The sequence below is a fragment of the Cydia pomonella genome, chromosome 2 (assembly GCF_033807575.1).
Source record: "Cydia pomonella isolate Wapato2018A chromosome 2, ilCydPomo1, whole genome shotgun sequence".
Lineage (NCBI taxonomy): Eukaryota > Metazoa > Arthropoda > Insecta > Lepidoptera > Tortricidae > Cydia > Cydia pomonella.
In genome coordinates this window covers 8,814,722-8,840,452 of record NC_084704.1, presented here as the reverse complement: position 1 = coordinate 8,840,452, position 25,731 = coordinate 8,814,722, and the positions used below count along the sequence as shown (strand labels likewise).

General features: G+C 36.4%; 1 protein-coding gene across 8 annotated transcripts in view; it reads left to right on the top strand.

Annotated features, from left to right (window-relative positions):
- The window catches only part of LOC133533120 (uncharacterized), a 78,326-nt gene that overhangs the window by 38,387 nt on the left and 14,208 nt on the right, over window positions 1–25,731 (top strand). For 3 of the 8 annotated variants that reach the window (XM_061872083.1, XM_061872087.1, XM_061872096.1), the window contains 9 exons: window positions 12,539–13,806; window positions 13,974–14,181; window positions 14,863–14,908; window positions 15,170–15,258; window positions 15,357–16,164; window positions 16,284–16,964; window positions 17,427–17,616; window positions 18,430–21,832; window positions 22,240–22,378. In XM_061872083.1, coding sequence (XP_061728067.1) covers window positions 12,539–13,806; window positions 13,974–14,181; window positions 14,863–14,908; window positions 15,170–15,258; window positions 15,357–16,164; window positions 16,284–16,964; window positions 17,427–17,616; window positions 18,430–21,806 — 6,667 coding nt within the window. In that variant the 3' untranslated portion in view covers window positions 21,807–21,832; window positions 22,240–22,378. Of the gene's footprint in view, window positions 1–12,538; window positions 13,807–13,973; window positions 14,182–14,862; window positions 14,909–15,169; window positions 15,259–15,356; window positions 16,165–16,283; window positions 16,965–17,426; window positions 17,617–18,429; window positions 21,833–22,239; window positions 22,464–22,551; window positions 22,675–22,843; window positions 23,024–23,197; window positions 23,443–23,647; window positions 23,806–24,323; window positions 24,482–25,388; window positions 25,525–25,731 lie in introns of those variants that run through there. The other 5 variants (XR_009801818.1, XM_061872110.1, XM_061872115.1 and 2 more) reach the window with 4 other exon arrangements.

Genomic DNA, 25,731 nt, shown 5'->3' with positions numbered 1-25,731 from the left:
TTCGTTACATGAATGCATACAAACCACATTGGCCTTATTAGCATTCATGTAGGTATCACCATTCGTCCACACTGTTTGTAATCCTGCTTAACGGTCAATTAAGAGTGTTCCTGTTAGTACCTATTGTATAATAAGAATGAAGATATACGTATATTTGCAAGTGTGACATGTGTCTAAATATTTTGACTGGTACCTATACGTACCTACTTGTAGTTGCAATACCAATCTTATGCAACATGGAAAGATGGATGGATATAGTGTCAATCAGAATTACCTACTATTGATGGGATGTTGGATATGAAATATTTTCTAACCAGACATTCCGAAGTAGGTATTTGAAATTGATAGTTTCAACCTAGCTGTAAAAGCATAATTTCCACAGTGACTACCTATAATTAATCGCAGCAAAATAAAAGTTACCGAAAGCAAGGGTTTTTGCCAACGAGCTACCGTTACACGTCTGCATGGTCCTATTGTTTCTGGTTTAGTGAACTTGGAAGTTCCGTGCCGTAGTCTCAAATAACGTGGTAACTTTACTCGCGAACAGTGGACAAAACACGGTCATAGCGAACCTGTCACGGTCTGCGGATTGTACTGTGACATCTAACTGTGTACCTATTTACTTTATATATATCTTACTCAATTGATATGACTTTTTTAGGTACTGGTACTTATTCTCAATTCTGTAATCTAACCTAACATAGATTCTGAAGTGTCAATGTAACAAGTAGATATCTGCCTTTATACATGCAGTTAAATTTTCACCGTTGTCACACGTTGTCGTGGGTTGTTCAAATAATAAAAAATAACGTCGATTGCCTGTTAGAAAATACTTAATATTAAGGATATTGTTAATGTCAAAGGACCTGGTATCGTACTCGTATGCAAATAATTAACAATTAATGAAATTAACAAAGTTAAACAATATCATGTGATTTTTTTGATGATTGTATTTGCAGTTTTAACATATAGGTATAATTGTAAAAAAATATAAGATCATATTGCAGTTTAAAAATATACCGTTTCACTGAACTTACTAAAATTGGACATATCTACGTAAATACATATGTAAAAAAGAAATGGTATTGATAACGATGTTCCTAAACTACAACTCTTAGATACTTGATAAAAAGAAATGAACATGCGAACATCTAGAATAACGGCTGAAATATACTCAAGAGCAAGGAAAACGATTTGACCCTACATCATTGCTTTGTGTATATTTGTCGTAGAATGTGGTAGGATCCAGTCATTGATTTGGGTCGTACTTTGTTGACAAACGCGGTCACAAGCGAAATGCGGAAATTAAAAATAGTTCTCAAGATATTGAATCAGATTGTATATCGACAGGAAATCGGAGTTTCATATGGAAATATGAAGTTTATATAAAGGGACCGCGAGTAGCGAGAGTATTTGATCGATTGATGTTAGTTGATTGATATGATAAAAAATGTTATTATAATTATAAACCTTTAAGTATATCACACAAAGCTGATATGCAAAGTATTTACGGCTCTCGTATTTATCTTTCTAAGATTACTGCGCCACGACAAAGATAAACACTTGCGTCTTCATACATCAAACAGAGTGCGACAAGCCAGAAAAGGTATCTGATATGAAATCAAATTTCAGTCTGTATGAATTTAATCCACTTTTATTAATGGTAAATGTAATGTATCGTATCGTAAAATGTGTTGTAGAAGATAATTTAGACATTTAGAATACCCATGCCCATAACTGTCTAAATTATCTTTTATTAATTAGTAACATTGATAAATTTTATGTCTGCTTAACAATCACAAAATTGTAATCCCTCTATAATATATCTGACAGTTCTCTATAAAAACTAAAAATGGCCATAAACACAACCACAGATTGGGAAGGGTGCATACTTCCACATACAGAATATTCACTACTCAGATGCTTACTCTACAAACTCTACATATAGAATATCAATTTAATTGAGGGTTTTTGCATTTGAATGAAATCTCATATTCTTTTAATCTTAATACAGTTACACATAGAAAGTTATGATTGCCAGTTTTTTAATATCTTATTGTAAAGAGATATTTGTTTGTAATATATGCCGAAATGGTACACTTCCTCCCGGAAGAATGGGAGAAAATATCGACAAATAAACTCTATTTTTGTCTACAACTACAATCAGTAAAAAGCGATTTCGAAGTAAATCTAAAAACGTAAAGTCCTTAAATATACAAAATGTATGTCTTATTTTGCTAGAAACAAACCGTATTACATATTACAAAGAACGAAAGAACGTTTGTAATATGTGCGTACATAAAGATTGACTGCACTTATGCAGGCCATATTTTTAAAATATATCGTCGCTGATAACTTTTCTATCGAATATAATTCCACAAACTGAGTAGATACTCTATATAAAAAATAACCAGACTGACCCTTTCACATACAAATTATAAAATGCTTTTAAGCTATAACACTCTTTCTTAAGTTGCGTGTGGGCTTATCAATAGACCATAGAAGAAAAACCAGCACACGCGCGCATACGGACGCCGCATGTGTAGTAGGTACCTGGTCCAGAGGCTGTAGAAAGGAGCAGGCTCCAAGGACGAGGCGCGCGCGCCGGTTGTTCACCTCGCGCTCGTACGTCGCGCAGGAATGCGCGGGACCGCTTGCGGTCGCGGCCACTGCTACGGGCGCTACGGTCCATATTATCAGCTAGCTTTGCCTCGTGCAACATTTACAATATTAACATTTATTGATTTTTTATACCACGACGGTGGAAAACAAGCGTGTGGACCGCCTGATGTTAAGCTGCCACCGTAACCTATAATTAAATTTAATAAATAATTAGGGGACAATCTTAACGATCCCGTATCCAGCAGCTAGACTAATTAATTTGGTAATTCGCTATCGCTCTCGATATAATTCATTGCATTCTTTGTCGAATTTATTTATGTTGTATAAATTATGGATGTAAGTAATATGACCGGTTAATACGGGAATTACCTACCTACTTAAAATAGGTGTAGTTTTTTAATTGCAGTGCTGGTATTTAAACTCTAAACTATCTAATTACTTGAATAAACAGACAATGTCATCCTATCCGAAATGCAACAAGGAAATAAATAAAAAAACATTAAAAGTCTTAAAACTGTAATCTGTAATAATATCAATTGTGACATAATGCTAAATCTGTTACCTAACAAATGGAAACATAGGTATTCAACCTGTCAATTTCTGCGTAACATTTCTCGATATCGTTTTTCAATACAAGCGAGTGATATTAAAAACATAATCTCACGTTTTGTTATGTAAATGTAATATAATATTTTCGTTGCTCAATCAACCAACGAGTATACAAGAGTAAATAATCAAATAGATCGTATCTGGTATCGACGATCGCCTCATGAGAAGGATATCGATTACCGAGCCACACCGAGCATGCGCTTACTTACACTCCATTTTTTAAACAAGCTAACTATGTCAGTTAATGAGTTTAATCTAAACTAATAGATTCAACTGGCATATTTATCGAATGTCATTATTTTTCTTTTTGTGGAACATTTTATTTCTTACATTTTAAAAGTACCGTTTCTTAATATAGCGACACCATTTCTATCTTAAACAATGTCAACAGGTATCTGTAGCAGACAGAATATACAAAACTAATGAGACTCCCTAGTTAAAATTAGGTGACAATAACAAAATTCTAACACTTATTCTGCAAGTGTGTAATTGTTGTTGGCCGCATTGTGGTGATTTATATGTGTGTTCGTAAATGTGTTATATATGATATTTATTTATGTATGCAGTGTATGTAGTTTATATTATTTGCTATTTATGAATGTGTATAATTTGGTATTATTATCTCTCAACTTCTATCACTCACTGCATCACCTACTCACATTACTTGTTTTTTTTACCTTGTCTCCACTACCCTAAGGTTGTCTGGAAGAGATCGCTCTTTAGCGATAAGATCGCCCGTTGTCTACCATAGTCTATATATATTGGTGAGCAATTAAGAATATTTGTATTGTATTGTATGCCTTTAGAGTTCTTTCACAAGCCAACACTTACCTACATCAACATTTACAGTAGCATCGAGGGGATGTGTAAACATTACATTATAAAAATCTCAAAATAAATACCTACTACAATATAACACAGATGTCTACAATTCTTTTCAAGTCTGGGTACCCACGCCCCCACCTTTAGGTACAAATTTTATTTTTCATTGCAAGAGCTTCATGGTTTTGGATTTTTAAATTGCGGGAATCTCTAATAAATGCATGTTGTCTCTACACAGGACGTCCGTAATCTGCAATCATACCTGCATAAATTATGATATATAATATGCATATAAAATGCATAGATATGCCTGCATACAGATTTACTAATACTAATAGTTCAGATGCACTATCAGCGAGTGCAGTTTCAATGGAAGTACCTATGCGAAGTAGCTCTTTCCCACGCTGGGAGACTTTTGTGGTTTCTGACCGGTCCCGCGTAGAAAACTGGTCGTGTACTTATACTCATCGCTCTCATTAAAAAAAAAAAAGTTGATTTGCTAGTATCAGTACCTTCGATTTCGCCTGTAATAAGACTTCTTTAAGGTTTTACGCCACTTTTGTTTGTGTTTCATTCATGTATTAATTGGCAACCCATTTTTATTATGAGAACCTTTTACTATGAGATCTATTTCGATTATTTTATTCATCATACCTATTCTGAAAAGACTGAAAACATTGACAAATTTATATTTATTTGTCTGAAAAGCTTTTTTTTTTTGCAATAAACGTCAAAAAGCCATGTACTGGAGTGAAAATCACCTTAATAATTTTTGTACTTAAAATCAAAACCGCATGTGAATAGTGTATTATATACAGGCCATTCTTGCTAAATTTTGCATTATTTTATTTACCTATTTCAGTATTTACTTGCTGACGATTTACTTATTGACAACCCGTAACCCGTAATCGTTTGCATGAATGTTGCTTGTTAATGTATTCTCATGCGTTCAATGTAATGATACGGATCGAGTCTGCGTTACATAACGTTTCAATAATATATTATGACTTATTGAAAGGCTTTTAGAATGAGTGTTTAATGTTACGTGAGTGAAAATATACACCTCCATAATCTCATACATCAATCATCATCAATAAGACGTTATTGTTTGGATCTCCCAGTGTTTTAGAAATTGCAAATTTTCCTAAATACCTATTTGGTAAATGTTCCCAGGGTGCACTGCCCTTTGGGCAAAATACTTTTTAACAAACATTTCCCAATTAAAAAACTTGTCTCTGTAGTTCCATTTCCCAAATAATTGTTTAGCAAATTTACAGTATGCATGTAATAATTTAAATTGAAATTGAATCCATATGGCCGAATTATCATTTGGCATTATTTTACGTTGTCACGATTTATTTAGACGAAATGTTTATTAAGTAAACGTTTTCTTTTGGCCAAAAGTATATTCCAAAAAAACGTTTGTTTAAATTTATCACTTCGCATACTCAACTTAGGTATAACTATCATTAACTAAGATAATTTATTTTAACTGATATTAAAGTATATAGGAAATAGAAGTATAAAACGTAGTAGTGGCAGAAAAAAAACAGTTTTTAAAAGTTAGTTTCAAGGCGGGAAATTGCCTGAAACGAAAAGTGTATCTCATTAATCATTGATCAGTTAGGTTAGGGTAGAACCCTGACCCCCACAAAAACGAACTGCTATCAGAAAAGTAGGTTAGGTTTGGTTAGAACAGGCAGTAGGTACCTAGGTACCTATTTCAAAATTGGGTCGTAAGCTTAAAACATTAGTTTTTTAAAGAGTAGGTACCTATTTTTAACCAAAGGATACATTTGACTAAATAATACTTCTTCTTCCTCGCGTTGTCCCGGTATTTTGCCACGGCTCATGGGTGGGATCCGCTTGGCAAGTAATATCAAGAATTGACGTAGACACTAGTTTTAACGAAAGCGACTGCCGTCTGACCTTCCAACCCAGAGGGGAAACTAGGCCTCATTGGGATTACTAGGCCTTTTTTGGGATATGATTAAATTATACTTGGTAAAATAAACCATGACCAAGTAATTATTTGCAAAGCAATAACTTGGCAAAAAAGAGCTTTTTGCGAAAAGTTTTTTTTGTCTATCATAATTTGGGTAAAATAGTTTTCGATGTTATACTTTGGGAAAGGTATTTTGCCCATACGTACATTAGTAAACCTATTCCTAGACCTGTACGCGACAAATAATTAAACAACAAAAGATATATAGGTACTCGCAATAGGCGATTATAGATAGATTTACTTTGTTTTAATTTTATTCGTTTTTTGTTTGTTGGCGTGGTACCTATTTGTATTTTAGTGTTTTATTGTACTAATTAAATGCCTACATAACCCTAAAATACCAAAAACGTTCGGCAGTTTAATGGGGCTATCACTACGAGTATCACATACGGGTTTTAAACACGCGCAATGCTTAATGCAACCAGCGTTCATTAGCGTTAAGGCTAAGAGTAAACAAACCCAAAAAATACGTCATTTGGTTTGGTTTGTTTACCTTTAGTAAAAGCTTTAACGGTTAGAAGAAAAAAATGTTGACATGGTTATCCTGTTTAAATCCAGATAGTTTGTAGAGAAGTCATTAATGTCATAAGATTATCCGAGACATAGTTTGACCGCCGCTTATTTTCGTCACTGGTAATGAGGCCGCGGTGAGATTTCACGCTATTTATAATTGGTTTCAGCGCTTTAGAAAATATTGCAAAAATATCGTGATGTTTCAAAATCTGTGTAGACTGGAATCAGTATGAGCTGGGAAGTTTTCTGTTTAACGTGATATTTGAAAATGTAAATTCCTCCTTTGGTAAGTCATATACCTACACTTTTGGTTAGTTATATATTTTTTGAAGTTTAATTGTTAATAGGTACTTACATTATTTACTAAGAAAAATAATGGCTCCGGATATGTACATATTATTATATTTAACGCTCAAATGCCAGGTTAAGAGTCCGCAGCAAGCTCGGCCGAATTTCACCATCCCATACAAAAAGAAGTAACGTTCTCATTTTAAAACTACGTGTTGGATTGTAATGAAACTTTGCACATACAATGACATGAGGTATATCTATGTCTGTAATTAGTTTATATAGCTCCAGCTTATAAAACACACGAAATAGAGCAAAAACAAGTTTTGTATGAAAAAATTAAATTCGTCGTAAAAATTACAGACATAGATAATATAGATATAACTTATCCTATTATTGGTAAGTACAAAGTTTCAGAGCAATCTAGCCAGTCATTTTAAAATGAGAGCGTAACTACGTTTGTATGGAGAAATGAGCTTGCTGCGGATTCTTAAGATAAGAGTCCGCAGCAAGCTCATTTCCACCACCAGTTAAGAGTCTTAACTGGTGAATTTCGTCAACTTCCTAGAAATATACTCAGTTACTGAACTTTGATGCGTCATGCTTATAAAAGAGAATGTTTCTCACTGTTTTGTTGCTATTCAAAATGCGTCACTGTTGTTTCATTATGTAAGTATTTACCTACTGCATTATTTTCTCTATAATGACACCTTATTTTTACGAAGGGCTTTGATGTCAGATTGGTGCTCAGTTTTGTTGGTCAATACGTAAGATTGACATTGAGGATTGGTTAGGCGTCGCGGTCTATATGTGTAAACAGAGATAAGCAGATGATCTGGCGAAGTGCCAAGTGGATCAGCCACCAGTTGGCAGGTGTGATAGTCTCAGTAGAATAATGAAGTATGTGGCTATGGCAGATAGTAATACGATGTTCTTTTGTTGAAATGTGAAGTGCTCCGCAAATTTACATTATTGATAGGTACTTTTGTGACCCAGACTAAACAAATATTTCGCGTGTCTGCAACGTCTCATACCTTTGTGCGCTGAACAAAGCGATATGTTATGATATGATAATTATGCTTAATTACTTATTATAAATAAATAAAAAATGATAAAAGCGCGAGTCGGACTCGCGCACGAAGTGTTCCGGACCATTATTTATAAAAACAGCAAAAAAATCAAGTTTGTTGTATGGATGCCCCCTTAAATACTTATTTCATTCTATTTTTTTAGTATTTGTTGTTATAGCGGCAACGGAAATACATGATCTGTGAAAACTTCAACTGTCTTACTATCACGGTTCATGAGATACAGCCTGGAGACAGACGGACGGACGGACAGCGGAGTCTTAGTAATAGGGTCCCGTTTTACCCTTTGAGTACGGAACCCCAATAAAAAGTATGGGGCAATGCTACACAAAAATAACCGAGTCGCTCCGCACAGTAAGGTCATTGAGGCTTGTGTTATGAGTAGGGTACTAGGCGATGTAGAGACGTTATATAATTACGTCCTTAGGCATAATACCTATATCTGTATAGTGATACATAGGCAGTATCCAATAGATAGTGACGGGCAAAGTGACCAAATACATCGTAAACATTCTTGTATCTCTGGTAATAATGCTGCTTCTAAATTAAGTAATTATATTACATGATGAACCTAGTGAAATCATTTTCAAATCGGGATGAAGGATTGGTGCGGGTAGTGTGAGCTGTAAGTATTATTTTATGACATCAAGAAACAAAAACATTTATGTGGGTCTATCATTTATTTGTGACGACATGTATGTACCTAGTGACAAGTAAAAAACATACATGTTTGTCACTTAAATAGATGTCGTTACAGGGATTCTAATTGCAATTGTTAGTGTTAACAGTTTGACAGCAAATGCAGTGAAAATAATGGCTTAAAGGTAGATTTTTTTTTTTTAACCAAATATGATTTAATCGCTTCAATAAGGTAATCATAAGAGCACTTTAATAACACAACCTGCACTCACCAGAGGGCCTACCGCGAACCACGTTCGACGTGTTGCCTCTCTGTCGCAGTTGTACATTTGTACGTAAGTGTGACAAGGAGGCAACACGTCGAACGTGGTTCGCGGTAGGCCCTCAGGGCATTTAACACGAATGACCCAGTGCATGTCATAAGTTTACATCCGTTAATAATCTTGCACTCGTCGTTGTCAGAATACAAGTTTTATTTTCAGTATTCGGACTGTTTAGCAGCCTACGTAACTACTTACATTTATTATTTTGAGTAAGAAATATTACACATTGAGTAGGTATACAAGGATGATCATCGGTCATATTTACATGAATACCTATAGGTACAAGTAAATATATAAATAGAACTAATACAAATACCGCGTCTTAGAAACACAGATTGGTCCTAAAGTTCTTACATCCCAATATCCCAAATTTTTCAGCTACGACGACATCCGAGCTTAATAAATGTGTAAGTTTAGGTACTAAATCAAGTTTGGTATAATTTTCAACTAAATCATGTAGAATTGTGACCCATACCAAATCTCACCTAAATCGGCGCAGCGGTTATTGATTCCCCGACCTCATACAAACTTGCACCCCCTTTACACACCCAAGGAATGATTTTTGAAATATAAATTATCCTACGTGCTTCCCCGGAACTCTCTTGAGTTGTCATAATTATTCGGGGGAAAAAATACGTACAAGACGCGATATTTAAATACGCTGACAGTCCCATATATACGGGACGTACGGCAATGGCAAACCTAAACATCTTTATACCTCACCTAAATCGCTTTAGCGGTTTAAGCGTGAAGAGGAATGTAAAACAGATGTATATATATATTTTTAATGTTTATACTTCGTAATGTACATTATCGATAAGTATATATATAAATATGCACAGTGACCTTATTATATATATATATATATATATATATATATATATATATATATATATATATATATATATGAGGTCGTAATATGGTGTTCACAATAAGGTCACTGTGCATATTTTTAGATGTTCGGTATAGAAACAATGTAGAGACTGAGAAAGACAAAATACTGACGACGATATTATATTTCCTTTGACTGAACGATCATCATGACTGACATGATTCATTAACGTCACCGAGGAAGTCCGGCAGGATGGACGGACGTGTGGATTGACATTGCCGCACCTACAGACTAAATATATGCAGCATCCCTCAACTAATTACCACGCCTTGATTGTCACACCAGCGATGTGTATCTTATAATATTACATAAACAAAATGTTTTAATGTTTTAAATACCATAGATTCTTCAGAGATTAATGCTTCGGACAGAAAGGAAATGAACGCATTTAAGCGAAGAGCTTTTCAGAGTATGACCAAGGCAGGCTAGACCCAAGCCTTTCGAGATTAAAGATATTCAGAAATTTGGGACGAGTGCCACCATGGTCGAAAAGTCTACGGCTTATGACATTAGTGACGAATGCTAAATCCAGTCTGGCGCAGGAGACAAAAAAGGGCTCCAAGTAAGCTCTTCGAAAAAAGGTTTGAAACTGCTGGTTTAAAATTGTATGGTGTAAGAGTATTGATCTCTCTACTACTCAGCTGGCCCGTTGCAGTTTCTCCTTATTAGTTGATAGCGCGCCAGATACTTACCATGTGGCTTCCGGTCATTTAGCCCGTCAGCTAGTTCTCGCGGCGGATATATAAGTTAGGTAACACTGCTGTAGCCACAATACAGCCTTATATTTTACTTTATCTATTTACTTCGGTATCATATTCAGTCCTTTTGTAATACCTACGTTGTAAGTTAATCTGATAAAATTAGACAGAACCAAATATGATCGAGGTAAACTTAAATTGAAGTAACGACACACTAAGGGTGCGGGCACACTGGCGATTTGAAACTCGCTGCGCGCTCGCTTCGCATTCAACTCGCTCGCAATTCGCCAGTGTGCCCGCGCTACTCAGTGAATAAAATGAAATAAATAGACAATAGGAATGCAATAAATTAATGAAAATAAATTATGTCAATCTTTCTGATAATATCTGGCCCGCAAATGTTATCATGCGATGACATATATGATGTGTATGACTGGGTAGGTATGTAGCATAGATACAGTGTATATAAGGTTAACAACTTAATTACCGATTTTTAGGAGACGGTACGCTACAACACTTAACTTTAAAAAGAAATTAAGAAAACTTATCATGTATTTTTTTGTTTTCATATCTCCTATCTGATATACGTATCTAATATATAGTATTATAGATACGAGGTTGAGTAAGTATAGGAAGCGTGCATGAACTGTAGGAGGCAGCACAGGAGCCGTCAGATTTTTGGCGCGAGGCGTAAATGTGATGTTTATTGTTCCGACGTAGCCCACAAGATGGCAGAACCTACTATGCATAAGAAAACACGTGACGTGTAAATGTACATGTTTATGGTTCCGATTCAGGCCACAAGATGGCAGCTAGACCCTGCAACGCGCACGGTCCCTATAGCAACGATATACCGAACAAAAAATATGTCTAAGAATAATCATTATCAATTAACTGAGATGTCTACTATTATTTGTCTTAAATATCATTATCAACGTGCCATTTGATTTATTAACTTGAAGTGGCCAGTTATGCTTTAAAGCGGACGTTCAAACCTGTATAAACATCTATAATGTAATAATGGCTATTACTTATTTTGTATATTTAATACACACCTATAAGTCAGCAATCGTATATTAACCTAAGTGTTGCAAAATTTGCAAATTCTCACGATCCTCCCCTATTTTTATCGGCGTTCGATAAGCGTGGGAAGTCGGCGGAGCATGTCGTTCTGTAACATACGGTTTTATATCGTTAATCTAGGTTCAAGAGTGTTTGTGAATTTTATTGATTATAGTTCCATAATTACCTAAATATAATAACGATAGCCCTTCCGTTTAATTGAGATGCATAATCCATCTCAGTTAAACGGAAGGGCTATCGTAAGTATGGAGAAGAATGCACGTCGGGATAACATTATCGTCGCGTGACAGGTATCTAGTCGACTACGGAGGGGTAAACGGTTTGATAGCCATTGCCTAGTTTACATTAGGTTACTTACTTAATATAAACATTCAATAGGCAAGTAGTTAAACTGTGATATTTAATATACACTAAGATCTCGTCTCTGTCAATTCATACCTACACTCACCAGTGTCGGTGTATTGTATAATTTTTACTGCTTACCAAAATTGTTTATACATGTAGGTACAGGTCGATACCAAAATGGCAGATGATTATTGTACTGGAGTATATAGCTAAAGTACTGGGTAACTAGTTACCTATATGACTAATTAATAAGGTAAATGAATCGTTTTCGACCGTTTATTGTACGAATGAATAAAATTGCGTTGATCATATTTCTCAAAGCAACGTTTCGTGATAATACGCAGTCTATGCGTTTCTTTAACTCCTCCACATACGCAGCTTATCAAGCCGACGACGATAACGCTTCTTTCAATTAAGCAGTTTGATTTGATTGCCTCTTTATGGTCGACGCGCCTAATGCCCCCAAGAATTTGGATATTTTTATTTAGAATGTGTGCATACCTACGCATTTTTTTGTAATATATTATTGCTGATATGTATTAATCTTATACAAGTTACGTAGGTTGATAAACAAGTATACTATGTTTAATGTTATCTATTGTTTGTTTTAGGCTTGACCCACCAATTGCACAATCACAATTTCAAATGGAGAACAAAAAGCAGGTGCCCGCTACGCAGCAGCCGCTGATGCAGCAGCACCTAATGGCGCAACACGTGCATCCCGATCAAATATACAACCAGCATCACCCTGCTATCGCAACCCACCTATCTTCCCCGCAGCCTGGCCAGCTTCCACCAAATGGCGTTATGCATCAACTCCTGCAAAGTCAATATCACTCCAACATAGATGCCCGTTCGCCACTTCTCGAAAACAGACACGAGTTATACGGAACTGGTTACAATCAAGATTATGCTAGACAATACGGTGTTAACGATAACTACAACTATCCACAATCACCTCCTAGGTTAGACAGAACAGAATTACACACCGACCATAATGTAAATAACGAAATACTTCACAATGTTCCTAAAGGATATAATGCTGAAGTATATCAAGACTATTTAAAACGTAACCCACCGAAAGATACCAACCAAATATACCAAAATCATCAACCGACGTATCGACCCAATTCAAATCAATACGGCTCTAAACCGTATCTTCCATATTCAAGTCGAATAGGACCGCATAGTAATACAGAGCTATTACGGAGACAGTACAACGAAATCCAGCAAATGAAGTTGCAACAGCAACTGCACTACCAAAATCAAGCGCAGATGCATCAACAACAGAAGTTTGCTGAGAGGCAGATGCTACTCCAACAAATTCATGGCGTACAACCACCCCCGAACTTGCAAAATAGTATATACTCTGATAGTTCTTATAGAGACTTAGATAGATATAGTAGTAAAAATGATTTCAAGGAGTATAGTAGTACCGACATACAGAAAGATATTGATAGGTACGCGAAAAATAATGAATTTAGAGAAAATGATAAACAAAGCAAGCAATATCCCGATCAGCAATGGCAACCCAATCAACAAACTGATTCTAGAGAGCCAGAAAGATATAGAAGACAATCAGAAGGCGATAAAGGAAACAGTCAGTCTCCACCTTCGGATCAAAGTCAAAAGAGTAATGTTGGTGTCGTTTCACCTATGAAATCCAGCGAATCTAGCAGTCCAAGTGTAAAGTCACCTTCTTCGGAGAGCAGAAGGAGCAGCGGCGGGACTCAAGCTTTACGGTCGCCGATAGCACAGCGATTACCTTCTGCTCCAGTAACCATGTCCGGCATTCTGTACAAGCAGGGGTCAGATGGATTAAAAGTCTGGAGAAAGAGGTGGTTTGTCTTATCGGAGTACTGCTTGTTTTATTACAAAAGTAAGTGTCCTTCGCCAAATAAACGAAAATATTTTTCTATCGCTTGCTTCAACAATGATTACATTGATTACTTACGTACATACCATAGACATGTTTTGTAAGAAATAGCCACTCTGCTTATAGTGTTTATGAAATTTGATATTTTATTTGGTATTGTTTAATTGCAGGTCACGATGAAGAGAAGCTCCTTGGATCCGTGCTTCTTCCTTCATACAAAGTGTCAGCCTGTACCGCCGAGGATAAAGTACTTCGAAAATTCGCTTTCAAGCTAGAGCATGCGAATATGCGCACGTATATACTCTGCGCTCCTGACCAGGAGGCCATGATGAAGTGGGTGAAGGCGCTGACTATGGCAGCGCTAATGCAGAGTCCCAAGTAAGATTCTTTCCGACACAGTATAAATAGCAATATTGGTATAGGTATAAAAAAACACTTGTGAATTAATCTAGATAACTATTCATTTAAGTTTTAAGAACTTTATTTCTCAAAAGAAATGAATTTGGTATAGGTTTAAAATCTACGATAAATCTTAGTTAGCCGGAATATGGCAACTTGTACTTATAATTTATTTAATAATAATGTACCAACATGCAAAACTGGCGTGCACAGAATTCGCTAATATGTAATAGTGGTTATAAACTGTCTACCCAATTTTAACCCATTTAGAATAAGAATCAGAAGTATTATTTTATTCAAATTTATTCAGGACGTTTAATAACAACATTTCAAAATATGCAATCTTCAACGGTTGTGTAGTCTGTAAATATGTAGGTACTTAATAATACATTTGTTTTATTTAAATAGCCATATAAATTGATCTACACTGTATAAATGTTAAGTTAATGTCGGGACTATGGCGCAAGTGAGCCTTGTAAACGTACAGACCGATGAACAGCTAATAAAATAAACGGGTAAGGATTGTTTTGTTTTACCACCGCCTTGTTAGCATTGTGCCGTGTCGCCCACGTCGTAACGCCCTAAGTATAGGGATTCAATACCAAGGCCATAACGGTGGTTGAGAAGCTCGCAAAGTAATTTTAGATCGTCTATTTTCAGTGACCAGCCACAAAAGCAGAGCGAACGGGCAGCTGCAAAAACAGAGGTGGGTATTATTATGTGTGCGACGTGTACCGCTGCAAGTGATCGATAATTAGATCGCCAGAGCGGAACCAAGGACAGCGATTACGATGGTTCTAACTGCAGATAATATGTGACTACTGTATAACGACATGTAACTGGATCTAGTCGTTAAACTCGTTTTATTAATTACTTACTTATTCAATAATAGGCAATAAACAGTTTTATAAAAAATCGATCTCTTAATATGGTTGGGTAATTTTGTAAAATTTGTGTTTTATCTCAGGAGGATGAAGTTCCCGGGCCCACATATGCAAATGCGCCACCAAAGCCGCGACGCTCAAATGAAGGATACAACTCGCCAAGCTCTGATATGTAAGTTTGTAATTATTAGAATTGTAATTAATTATGAATTGATTGGACACTAAAAGTTTGTGTTTATAACCGTATACTTACTCAAGGACACATTCCAGATATGATCCAAACTACGACCTACTCAAACAGCCAGCATCACACTACAGCCAAGGCACTAGTCACACACGCTACCAGGAACACAATTACCCGAGCAGTCCAAATCAAGAGAACATATACACTCGGAGCCTACAGTCGCCTCCGGCGCCACCGCAGTACCCGACGAAACGACCGTACGACACCCACCACCTGTCTCTGCCTCTGACAAACACCGTAACCGACAGATTAGAAAACAATCAACCTAGTACTTCAACATCCATGTATAAGGCCACACCTAATTCCCCTTACTTTGATACTAGGAGCAGAACGCAGCAAGAATCTAAACAAGAGCAAATATACGATCGACAACCCCAGTCCAATCCCTTCCTGCAGGATACGACACCACAAACAGAAAGTTCTAGAGACATTGATATGCAAAATAAGAACAGTCGAAATTATGAACAAGAACGGGCTCAATCGAAAAAAAATGATACGTACCCAGAAGCGCGTTTAAATAATTCTTCTAATGTGGATATGGGACAATACAGTCGAGATGTTTATGGAGAATTGAATGCAAGACCCAGTAGGTCAGCAAGTGCAATCAATGAACGCTTATTAATAGAGAGGCGAACACCCGATGCATATGGCCGATCTACCACTATGTCCGCATACAGTAAAGATAAAGTCGGTGACTACGAAGACGTGTATGCTACATATGCAACCGAAAATGATTACGGTCAAAGTTATGCAAAGTCTCCAAATATCTTGCGGGATGCACCCAATCTTTCTAGTCAACTACAGCAGCAAATTCAAGACCCCATTGGAAATTATGTAAGTACAAGTATAATTATTTGTATTTTATACCTAACTACATTGTTGAATAGATATGACACTAAAGTAACAATTTATTTTACTTCGAACTGGTCTAAACCCTTTCTATCTTATTTCAGTCTCATGAAAAATCTTTTAACGGCCCTTCAGTTTTACGCAGGAAAAAGATGCAATCGAGTGGGATTCAGCCCCAAATGCCAAGACCCCATAGCGCAGATTTTCTTGAATATGAATCCAAAAATGAAATGCAAAATAGATCCATGGCAAATCGAACTGCCAGTAGTAATGAACGGAGACAGCCACAGAGGCCTAAATCTAGTTTAGATATCAACACTTCGTATGACCCTAGTTCAGATAGATACTACTCAGAAGAAAGTTATGCGGAAAAAATGCGCCAAAGTGCTCAATATTTACAGCAAGGTTTGGGACCCCGAAATATCCAAATTCCTTTGGCAAAATACGCAAGTGGTTTGGCAGAAAAACAACTACATTCCCCATATTCACACACTACGAACAATAATTATGAAACCGAATTTGGTAGTCCTAAGAATAATGGAGACAACATAATCAACCATTTGAAATACAATGAAGCATTGAATTCAAACTGGACGTTGAAGAATAAAGATCCTAAAGATTACCTTAATAGAAGTGGAAGTGTTATGAGTGATGGTTCTAATATAAGTGGCTATGCCAAGGGTATTAACAGATTAGATACAAGCGCCGAAGGCTTCATGAGATCCGCAAGTGCACGATTACCTTCAACAGCTCCTGAAAGAGAGGGTGAGAAGAAAGTACAACAGGTAATTAATTATATACAATATTATTTTCTTAGTATGTACTTATGTTCGACCATGCTCTGAGGTCATAGTGAAAAACTTTCAATGGGCCAACTCCAAAGTAGCGAAAAAGATTTGCTGTTGTATAGAAAACATTGATGTATGATTCGATGAAATGTATTAAAATTAATTTTTATTCATATTGTCGGTTTTGGTTTTGGCCCCATAAATAGTAAAAGTTTGTTCAGTAGATATGTCTTGCATATTCATATAGGAAATCTCTACAAGTTGGCGTAGATTGATTAAAATTGCAGAGATGCAACATTATAAGGCCTTTTATTTAAATGCTATAATCTCCGAAACTTACCGATGATGTATCCGGGTAGTTCAATTACTTATTAATTTTTACACGAATGACCATAATTTCTTTTGGTACAATCCTATCCTTATTTAAGTATTTTTATGAAATTACATGTATTATTTTAGAGGGAAGAATCAATGAAGCGCTTATTGGAATGGAAACAGCGCATGTTACAATCACCTTTAACACGCAAAAGTACTCCAGCTACCATCTCTCTGGCTCGGTCTTTAAATCAGAGTCGGCAATCGTTAAAAGACTACAAATCGAAGACCTACGCGAATGCGTCATATAACAGCTACTCTTCCGATGATGAAGGTTAGTAATAAAATTGATCGTTCGATTTATTTCTAGCATAAACTTGTACATCTGTCTATATTAGCATGTGCGACAAATTTAATTTAGGATGGTGATGTACTATTTGTTCTGAAATGCAAATCAATCAATTGCAGGTATAATTTGATTTTTTTAAGATGTCCGGATGATAGGGAAATATTATATTAAATACGGACTCTTTAAAAAAATCCAATTTTACCTTAAAACGAGCATGCTATGATATAATTGACAGAATTTTCGTTGCATGAACGAATATATTAAATAAACATATAAGTGCTACGTGCTATACTATATGCAAGGATTATTTTATTTATGCTGTAAGTGGTTTTTATTCATTTAGACACCCCACATTTACGATCTGATTACTCAAGTGTTAATTTGTATGTTTTGATAATTTTAAGTAATACTTATATAATAACTTAATATTTACAAATGTTATATATTCTAAAATCTATAACCAAGTTGTTTAATGTTTTCCCTTATGTACTTAATATGTATATACTTTTTATCTCATACACTAAACATTGCAGTAGTGTTATGATGACTTCGCTTTGCGGAAAGGTACCTTCCTGCCTGCTGGGACTTAGTGGAACTAACAAGATATCATATCAAGATTTAAGTATATCGGTGGTGGGTTATTTTTTTTTTAATTTCATTTGTCTGGCGTATACTGAGTAGAAACCTTTTATTCTAACATTAGAGTCAAAGAAACTTACTAACAACATGTGCAAAAAATTAAATTGATGTATACCGACTTGGATGTAATGTTCGGTTTATTTTATATTTGCACCTCAGAAGACACATCGGGTACTGAACTGCAAAAACTGAGAAATATGCAGGCAGGAAGGTCCCAAAAAGAAAATGTTATAAGTCCCAACCTAGCTGAGCCTATATCCCCGCACGCAGCCCTTACCGCAAAAGCAAGTGGGTTCCTAGGAGATAATGCCAAAGAAAATATCAAAGCAAACACTATTAACCAAACAAATGAAAATGCCTATGAAAATGTTCATACTATATCTAACCCGGAAATTGTCACACGAAGCGAAAATAATGTTTCTGAAAATAACAATGAAAATACTAGTCAAACCGTGGACATATCAAACATTGAAGTAAGTAACAAACCAGATGCAGAAGATGGTTACGAAACGCATGAAAGTGAGGCGGAATCTGAAACACAAATTGAGTATACAGATAACGATTTAGATGAGGTACTCTTAGATACAGAGAGTATTGTTGATGATAAATGTAACGATAAAAATGCGAAAAATTTACCTCAAGGAAATGAGTCAAATATGTCTAAAGAAAACTGCCAAAATAAGTCTGTAACTCCACCTATACAAATACAAACTATAGGCGAAGAGCATTATTTGCCAATGAGTCCACGAAAGGTATCTACTGTAGAACCTGCCCACAAAGTAATTATTCAAAACTTAAGCGTGTTTGATCAGACAATGCCTCAGTGCTATGAGGATAATCCATACGTTGAAATGAACTTGGGAAATGACGATGATGATTTGCAAACATATGAGGTAGTTTGCGTTAATAATGGTAGAGTGGAACCTGTATACATGGAATTGACTAATATTTTAGCGAATGAAACAAGTTCATCTGATACGACAACAGATGCAGTAACAGTGAGAAAAGCTTCGTTAGATACTGCATCTAATTTTGCTGATACTAAGGATCACACATTGAAAAGAGTTTCAAAAGCCGATAAAGTATTAAAAGAATCGTCAAAGACTGGAGATAAACAAAGCTATTGCTCAGATGCAGACGATGAAGCTTCAAAAGAAATATCATTAGATAGTCCTTTTAGTCGATTCAGTATATCAGATACATTTAGACCCGCTTCGTATTATTTGAGTAGTAGCAGTAGTAATGTATTAGAACTTCAAGATAGTTCTGATAGCGAGATTTTTTTACCGCCTCCAGTTCCAACTTCATCTCCTCCCTGTGATGAGCTGTCTGATGATGCTTTGTCAAAATACATTTTAGATAAATTAGATCAGTCAGATATGTCTCAAGATAATTCAATACTGAAAATGTTGACCAGTGAAAATCAGAAAATGAACACAGCGAAGAGGAGAACAACATCTTTAATGATATATGGAAGTCGAACCTCTATTCATGACACACTCTCTAGGGGTGAGAAAGCGCGTAGTAGCAGGGCTAGTTTGACACTTGAGAGAAATAAAGCAAACGATGCGCAAAGTAATGTTTTAAGAAGTTCGATACTTGAACGACAGAATTCAAGTAGTATAGAATCTGACTCCCTAAAAAGCTACAATGCAGACAGAGGTTCGTCAAGGTTGTCATTAGAATCCGATATTAGTAGCAAATTTGAAATGACACCGTCAAATAATTCATCAGATGTTGCAAGTTTGAATGGCAGTGAATCCGCAATAGAATTACGGCACTCTAATTCGTATAGAGACTTGGAAATTATGATGAAAAGAAGACCTCTTTCAGATGATTCGTTATTTGAATTAGAAGGACCTGGAATACTCACTCATAATGATTGCGCATCAAATATAGACTTAGATCAATACTTAGATAACTTACAACCTAATCCCAGTAATTCCAGTTTTAACAATAGTAATAATAGTAATAACCGAAGTGTTTCGTTGAATAATTCTGATGACCAGTGCAATATTTATAAAGATAATGTCAATCAAGTAGTTAATTTACCAAACACTTCACATACTCGATGTTCTAGTACGCCAGTGGCTAGTACGAACAAAAAATGTCACATGCATTTGTCGGATACGCAAACATCGTGCAGCTCAGTGGGAATGCCCAAATCCCAAATATCTTATTACTGTAAAGATTATGACGAGGAAAAAATTCTCGCAAAGAATTTGAACAAGGACGTGTCACGTGATAAAATAAAGGATTTTGAATGTGAGAAATTACCACTTATCGCGGGGGTAGATACTCACGCTTCCTCTGGCACTACTGGTTTTCATAGTAGAGAGAGCTCTACAGAACACAGCGCTCCGTATTACTATTCGGATTTATCTTCTCAGGAGCATATTAACGTACTACCAACATCTCATTACTTAAAAAATACTAATCTCCATCGAAAGTTAAATAATCAACGCCGAAGAGGTCCCCTTCACAAGAAAAATGAAATTTCACATATACATAATCCTATACGCAAAGGTCAAGCATTTGCCTCAGATCATCATTTTGAATTAGCGGCAACAGCAAGAAGTGTGTCAGTTGAGTTTCTAAGTGCAGCAGATAAAGATCCTGAAATCGACTTAAAAAATATTTATGAATCGTCAGGTGGAAAACATTCTAAAATTCCTGAATCCTTGTCATTGATGTCTGAAATAAGTTGTAAAAGGATTTCCGGTAGCAGCATTTTGGATAGTTCTTCTCCGGAGTCTAACAATGATAATCGTAGCACTTTGAATATAAGTTCTCCCGTACAACTTTCAACTGCGAGTATGTCGTCACACTGCAGTGGTACATCTTCTAATACTGTTTATTATGATGCAGAGGCAGAAGCGAGTGCTTATGAAAATATTATGTGCCAAGGTGAAAAACACTGGGAAGAAGATTCTTTGTGGAGGGACAACTTAAGAAGGGTATCACACAGGCATGCTAGATCCATGGATGACTTGGACACGGTTACAACGGAATCAACTGTAGTGCCAACAGGGCGGACTAGCGTTGACGTTTGTGCCATGAATAGTATTAAGCGGATAAAAAAAGACGGAGTCAAAAAAATAAGTCGAAACGTGACCTACGTTAACTGTGATATTCAAAACCAAGTTTTAAGGCGTAGAGATAATAGTATTCATAGTGTTAATCTTGACGAACAAGACAAAGTTGGTGATAATGATGTTTATGTTAGTTTGGCGCAAAATACTGGCACGTCTTCGCTAGAACCGACTGACGAAGGAGTTTATGAACAACTCGCTGTGGAATCATTAAGTAACTCACCTACATCACCAAAGACCGTTCGTTGTAAGGTTGCCAGTAAAGGTAAAAAGAAGTTTGAGATTGATAGGGAAAAGCTTCGACAATGGGATTTAATGTCAAGTGGGCTTATGAAAGGCGGAATGGGTCGTGTGCGGGGACCGGCCGGCCTCGCGGGCGCAGGGGACGCGCTGTGTAGTACGGACAGTGGGGCTGACAGTGCAAGCAATGAAGGTATCCTGTAGCACTCTGCTCCCGTATGGTACCTTATGTAAGTCACATTTATATTACAATTGTCAGCAAAGCAAAGTCATTTTACGTTGTGGTAATAAACAAAGTTTAATGCACAAAGGATTTTATAATGATTGTTAAAAGGTTAAAACACGATAAGGTGCTTAGAATATTTCAGCATGCTATATGGACTGTATTGCAGCGGTTCATTCATTTTAAGTGGCACAATAATACTAATAAGTTATTGGATTATGTTGGCGGTTGCACACCATTAATATTTCCTAGTGACCTACTGTACATAACTAGTCTTTGTCAACATCTTGATCAAATAACTAAACGGGATTATGTTGTATACACTTTATCATGTTTTCACCGACATCTCTAATTATGTCGTACTTATTTGCAGACTTAGCCTTATGGAATTATTAATAAGGTTCTCTATTTTAGCTTCAATGACAATTACTGGCAATAATATGGAATCGGGCACAAATAATTCAAATCAACAAACGTTGTCTAATAAAGCTTTTCTCGGAAGCAATACATCTATCGGAAGAAGTAACAGAGATAGTAATATACCTGTGAGGGCTGTGAGCCCCAGAGTACGATGGGTGGAAGAAAAACCAACTAATGACCAATACGGCTCTCAACATCTGACAGCTTCACAACAGAACGTAAGTTTACCTAACTAACCTAATAAGTGTTTCTTATGTATGTCTAAATTTATTAGTGTCAAATGGAAATTCTTCATTAATATTACAGTTAAGAATTTCAAACGTGACGGAAGAGTCGTGGGCAACGGGTAGATCTCAGTCTAGAGCTTCACAGCAGCCAATTAGAGCGGTCAGTCCAAGAGTTCGAAGAAACACTGAACAAGACGATATGGTATGGAGTCACTCAATTCTTCATGCGAATTCCATGCATGGGCCATGTCACGTGTTACATCACTAGATTTCACTGTGTTATTTTATTAATGTGTTTTTATCATTCACTGCTTACGTTATGTTTTATGTTTTATCATTTTTTGTTCCGTTGTTCTATGTTGGGATATTAGCAAAGGGAACAGCAGTCGGGTCAACAGTCGGGTCAGCAGTTAGGTGAAGTGCCCACGGCTGGGGAACTTCTTGGTCGAACTCACGAAGAATTGGTGTTACTTCTGATTCAATTACGAAGACGACATGCAGCTACTCATCGAGCAATCGAACAGTGCTGTGCTCAAATTAATAGTATCAAGGTCCTTAGCGCTATATATTTTTTAATTAATATTTACATCTTTACGCATTTCTTGTTTTTTAAGGCACAGTTAATTTTAATTTTGATAATTGTTTGATTGATTGTTTTGATTCCTTGTCATGTTTGCCTTGCTTGTATGTAGTATTTGAATGCATCAATTATATATTCATTTCAGGACTGCCTTAGTTCCCTGAAAGCTATGGAGCGAGAAGAGAGTCTGCAAAGACTTGAACATTTGAAAATGCAACTCATGGAACTAGAACATCAGTACGAAAAGAGCAAGCCGCTTGTACAGTTGGTGGACAATATGGTGAAATTGGGCTCCTTGTACAATAGGCCAGGATCCACGGTCGAGCGGCTTGAGAGGAATCAGAGATTGAGGCAGAAAGTTCTTGCAGAACATGCTCTGGAACAACAAAGGTACTTTATCTACACACAATTTTTGGATGGTAGACGGATATGATGATTTTTGTCATTCCTTTTAATTTTATTTTGAAGAATGTAGGCACTCCTGTGTAAATCCTCCTCCTGTGTGTACCTTTGCTCTAGCCAACCAAACTACGAATAAGTTTATGATACGTTAGCTGTGTTATAAACTAAAGACAAATCTGGTGAAATATTTCAGATGGTTAGAGAGTGCTGCAGCAGGCAAGCAACTTGAAACAGAAGCTGCTAGAGCGAGAGTGGCTGAATTGTGGGCTTTAGAACAAGAGCTAGCTGATGAAGCCGCCATTTTGCAGGGGCTTAGGACAGATAAAGACGCTATTGAATCCTTACTTACAGGTAATACTCGAACTATTTAACCTCTAATCTGACCAGTTACAGAAAACTGCATTTACCTCTTCTATGAACAAGCTCGTTAAAAACCAAGATGTGTCATTCCACGACGAAAGGTATCTTATGGCGGTCGGTGCGTACGCCCTTATTAGCGACGTCTCAATACTGATCTGGTACTACGTGATGTAAGCGCTGACCGCCATAAGGTACCTTTCGTCGTGGAACGTCATATATTACGATCTACAAATAAAAGAACAGCCTTCTAACCTAGTCGGTAATGACCCAGTTTACGAAGCAGAAGGTCCCGGGTTTAAATCCTGGTAAGGGTATTTATTTGTGTGTTCATCGCAGATATCTGTTCCTGAGTTATGGATATGTTTTATTTATTTATTGATATCTGTCTATTGTATATATCATCGTCTACTATCCACAACACAAGCCTTATTGAGCTTACTGTGGACTAGCTCGATTTGTGTAAGATTGTCCCACAATATTTACTCAAAGAAACAATTGAAATATTTCAGGCGTTCGTGGTAAACTAAACAGCGTACAAACCAGAAGCGATCTATCACACATCACGAATCAGCGTGCGTCGGGCGTGCCCGAGTTGGGAAGCGGGTCGCTGGAGGCCGAGCTAGCCCGAGTGCACGCCATGCTGGCACTTAATTCTAAGGTTTATAAGGTTTTCATCTATGCCATGCACTTATTTTCTTATTTTTTAAGTTTTATTAGCACACGCTATTGCATGACTTTACTGTAAAAAATATATAATGACGTGAGTTATTATAGTTCGCAGCTCGGTTCTTCATACAAACATATTTACGCTCTCATTTTAAAACGACTAGCTAGATTTCTCTAAAACTTTGTACTTACAGGTAGGTATATCTATGCCTGTAATTAGTTTATGTAGCTTCAGCTTCAGACACTATAATTAAAAAAATACAGCGTTCGTTTTTTTTATAAGCTGGAGTTATGTAAACTAATTAGAGGCATAGATATATCTCATTCCGTTGCATGTGCAAAGATTCATTACAATCCAACACGTAGTTTGATGTTAATGAGAACGAAACTGCGTTTGTATGGGAAGTTGAAACTCGGCCGAACTGGCTGCGGACTCTTAAATATATTATTGAGTAGGTATTTTGTGCTGCAATTGTAACAATTTTGCGTTGTTATTAAATTTCTTGTCAATGCATGCATTAGTGCGTGTTAAATTTAGATTTAAACACCCTATCTCTAGCCCTCTATTTGAATTTTTAGCCATGGTAATGGACTATTTGAACCTTCTATTTTCTTTCGTAGTTAATAGATATTATTTACTAATCCAGTATTCCATATGTAGATACTTAGTTAGAGTTATTTTAACACTTTGAAGATAGCGTGACTGACATATACGTAATAATACTTAGTTAATAATAATTGGCTTGAATTTAGGTACTTTTATGAATTTATTTTATCTTCTAATAAAACCTTAGCTACCCACAATAATTTAAACTCTTTCATGAATTTGTATCTCATTGACTATTGTGAAATGACCAGCAAGCTGTTAAAATAAAATCAAGTACAATATATTAGAATGTTTTACTCAGAAACTGGAGCAAACCGTGGCCGATAATGCGCGCCTGGAGCGCGAGCTGCAACAGCTGCGGCGCGCGCTGCAGGCGCGCCGCGCCGCCGCGCCCTCGCATCCGCCGCCTGCGCACGCCACAGCCATGCTCGAGGACGGTCAGTAATATCCAATTTTTACATCAACATTTTGCGCAAAGCGCTGAAGATGTGTTGGATCCTTGCAAACCATAGAATAGATCGTAGGATCACATAGATACGCTATACGCGTGCGCCCGTGAGGGACAGGACATACGCAATGCGCAATATTTGAAACACTTTTTAACATTCCTTACAACATACCAAAAACAACCTACGTAATTTGTT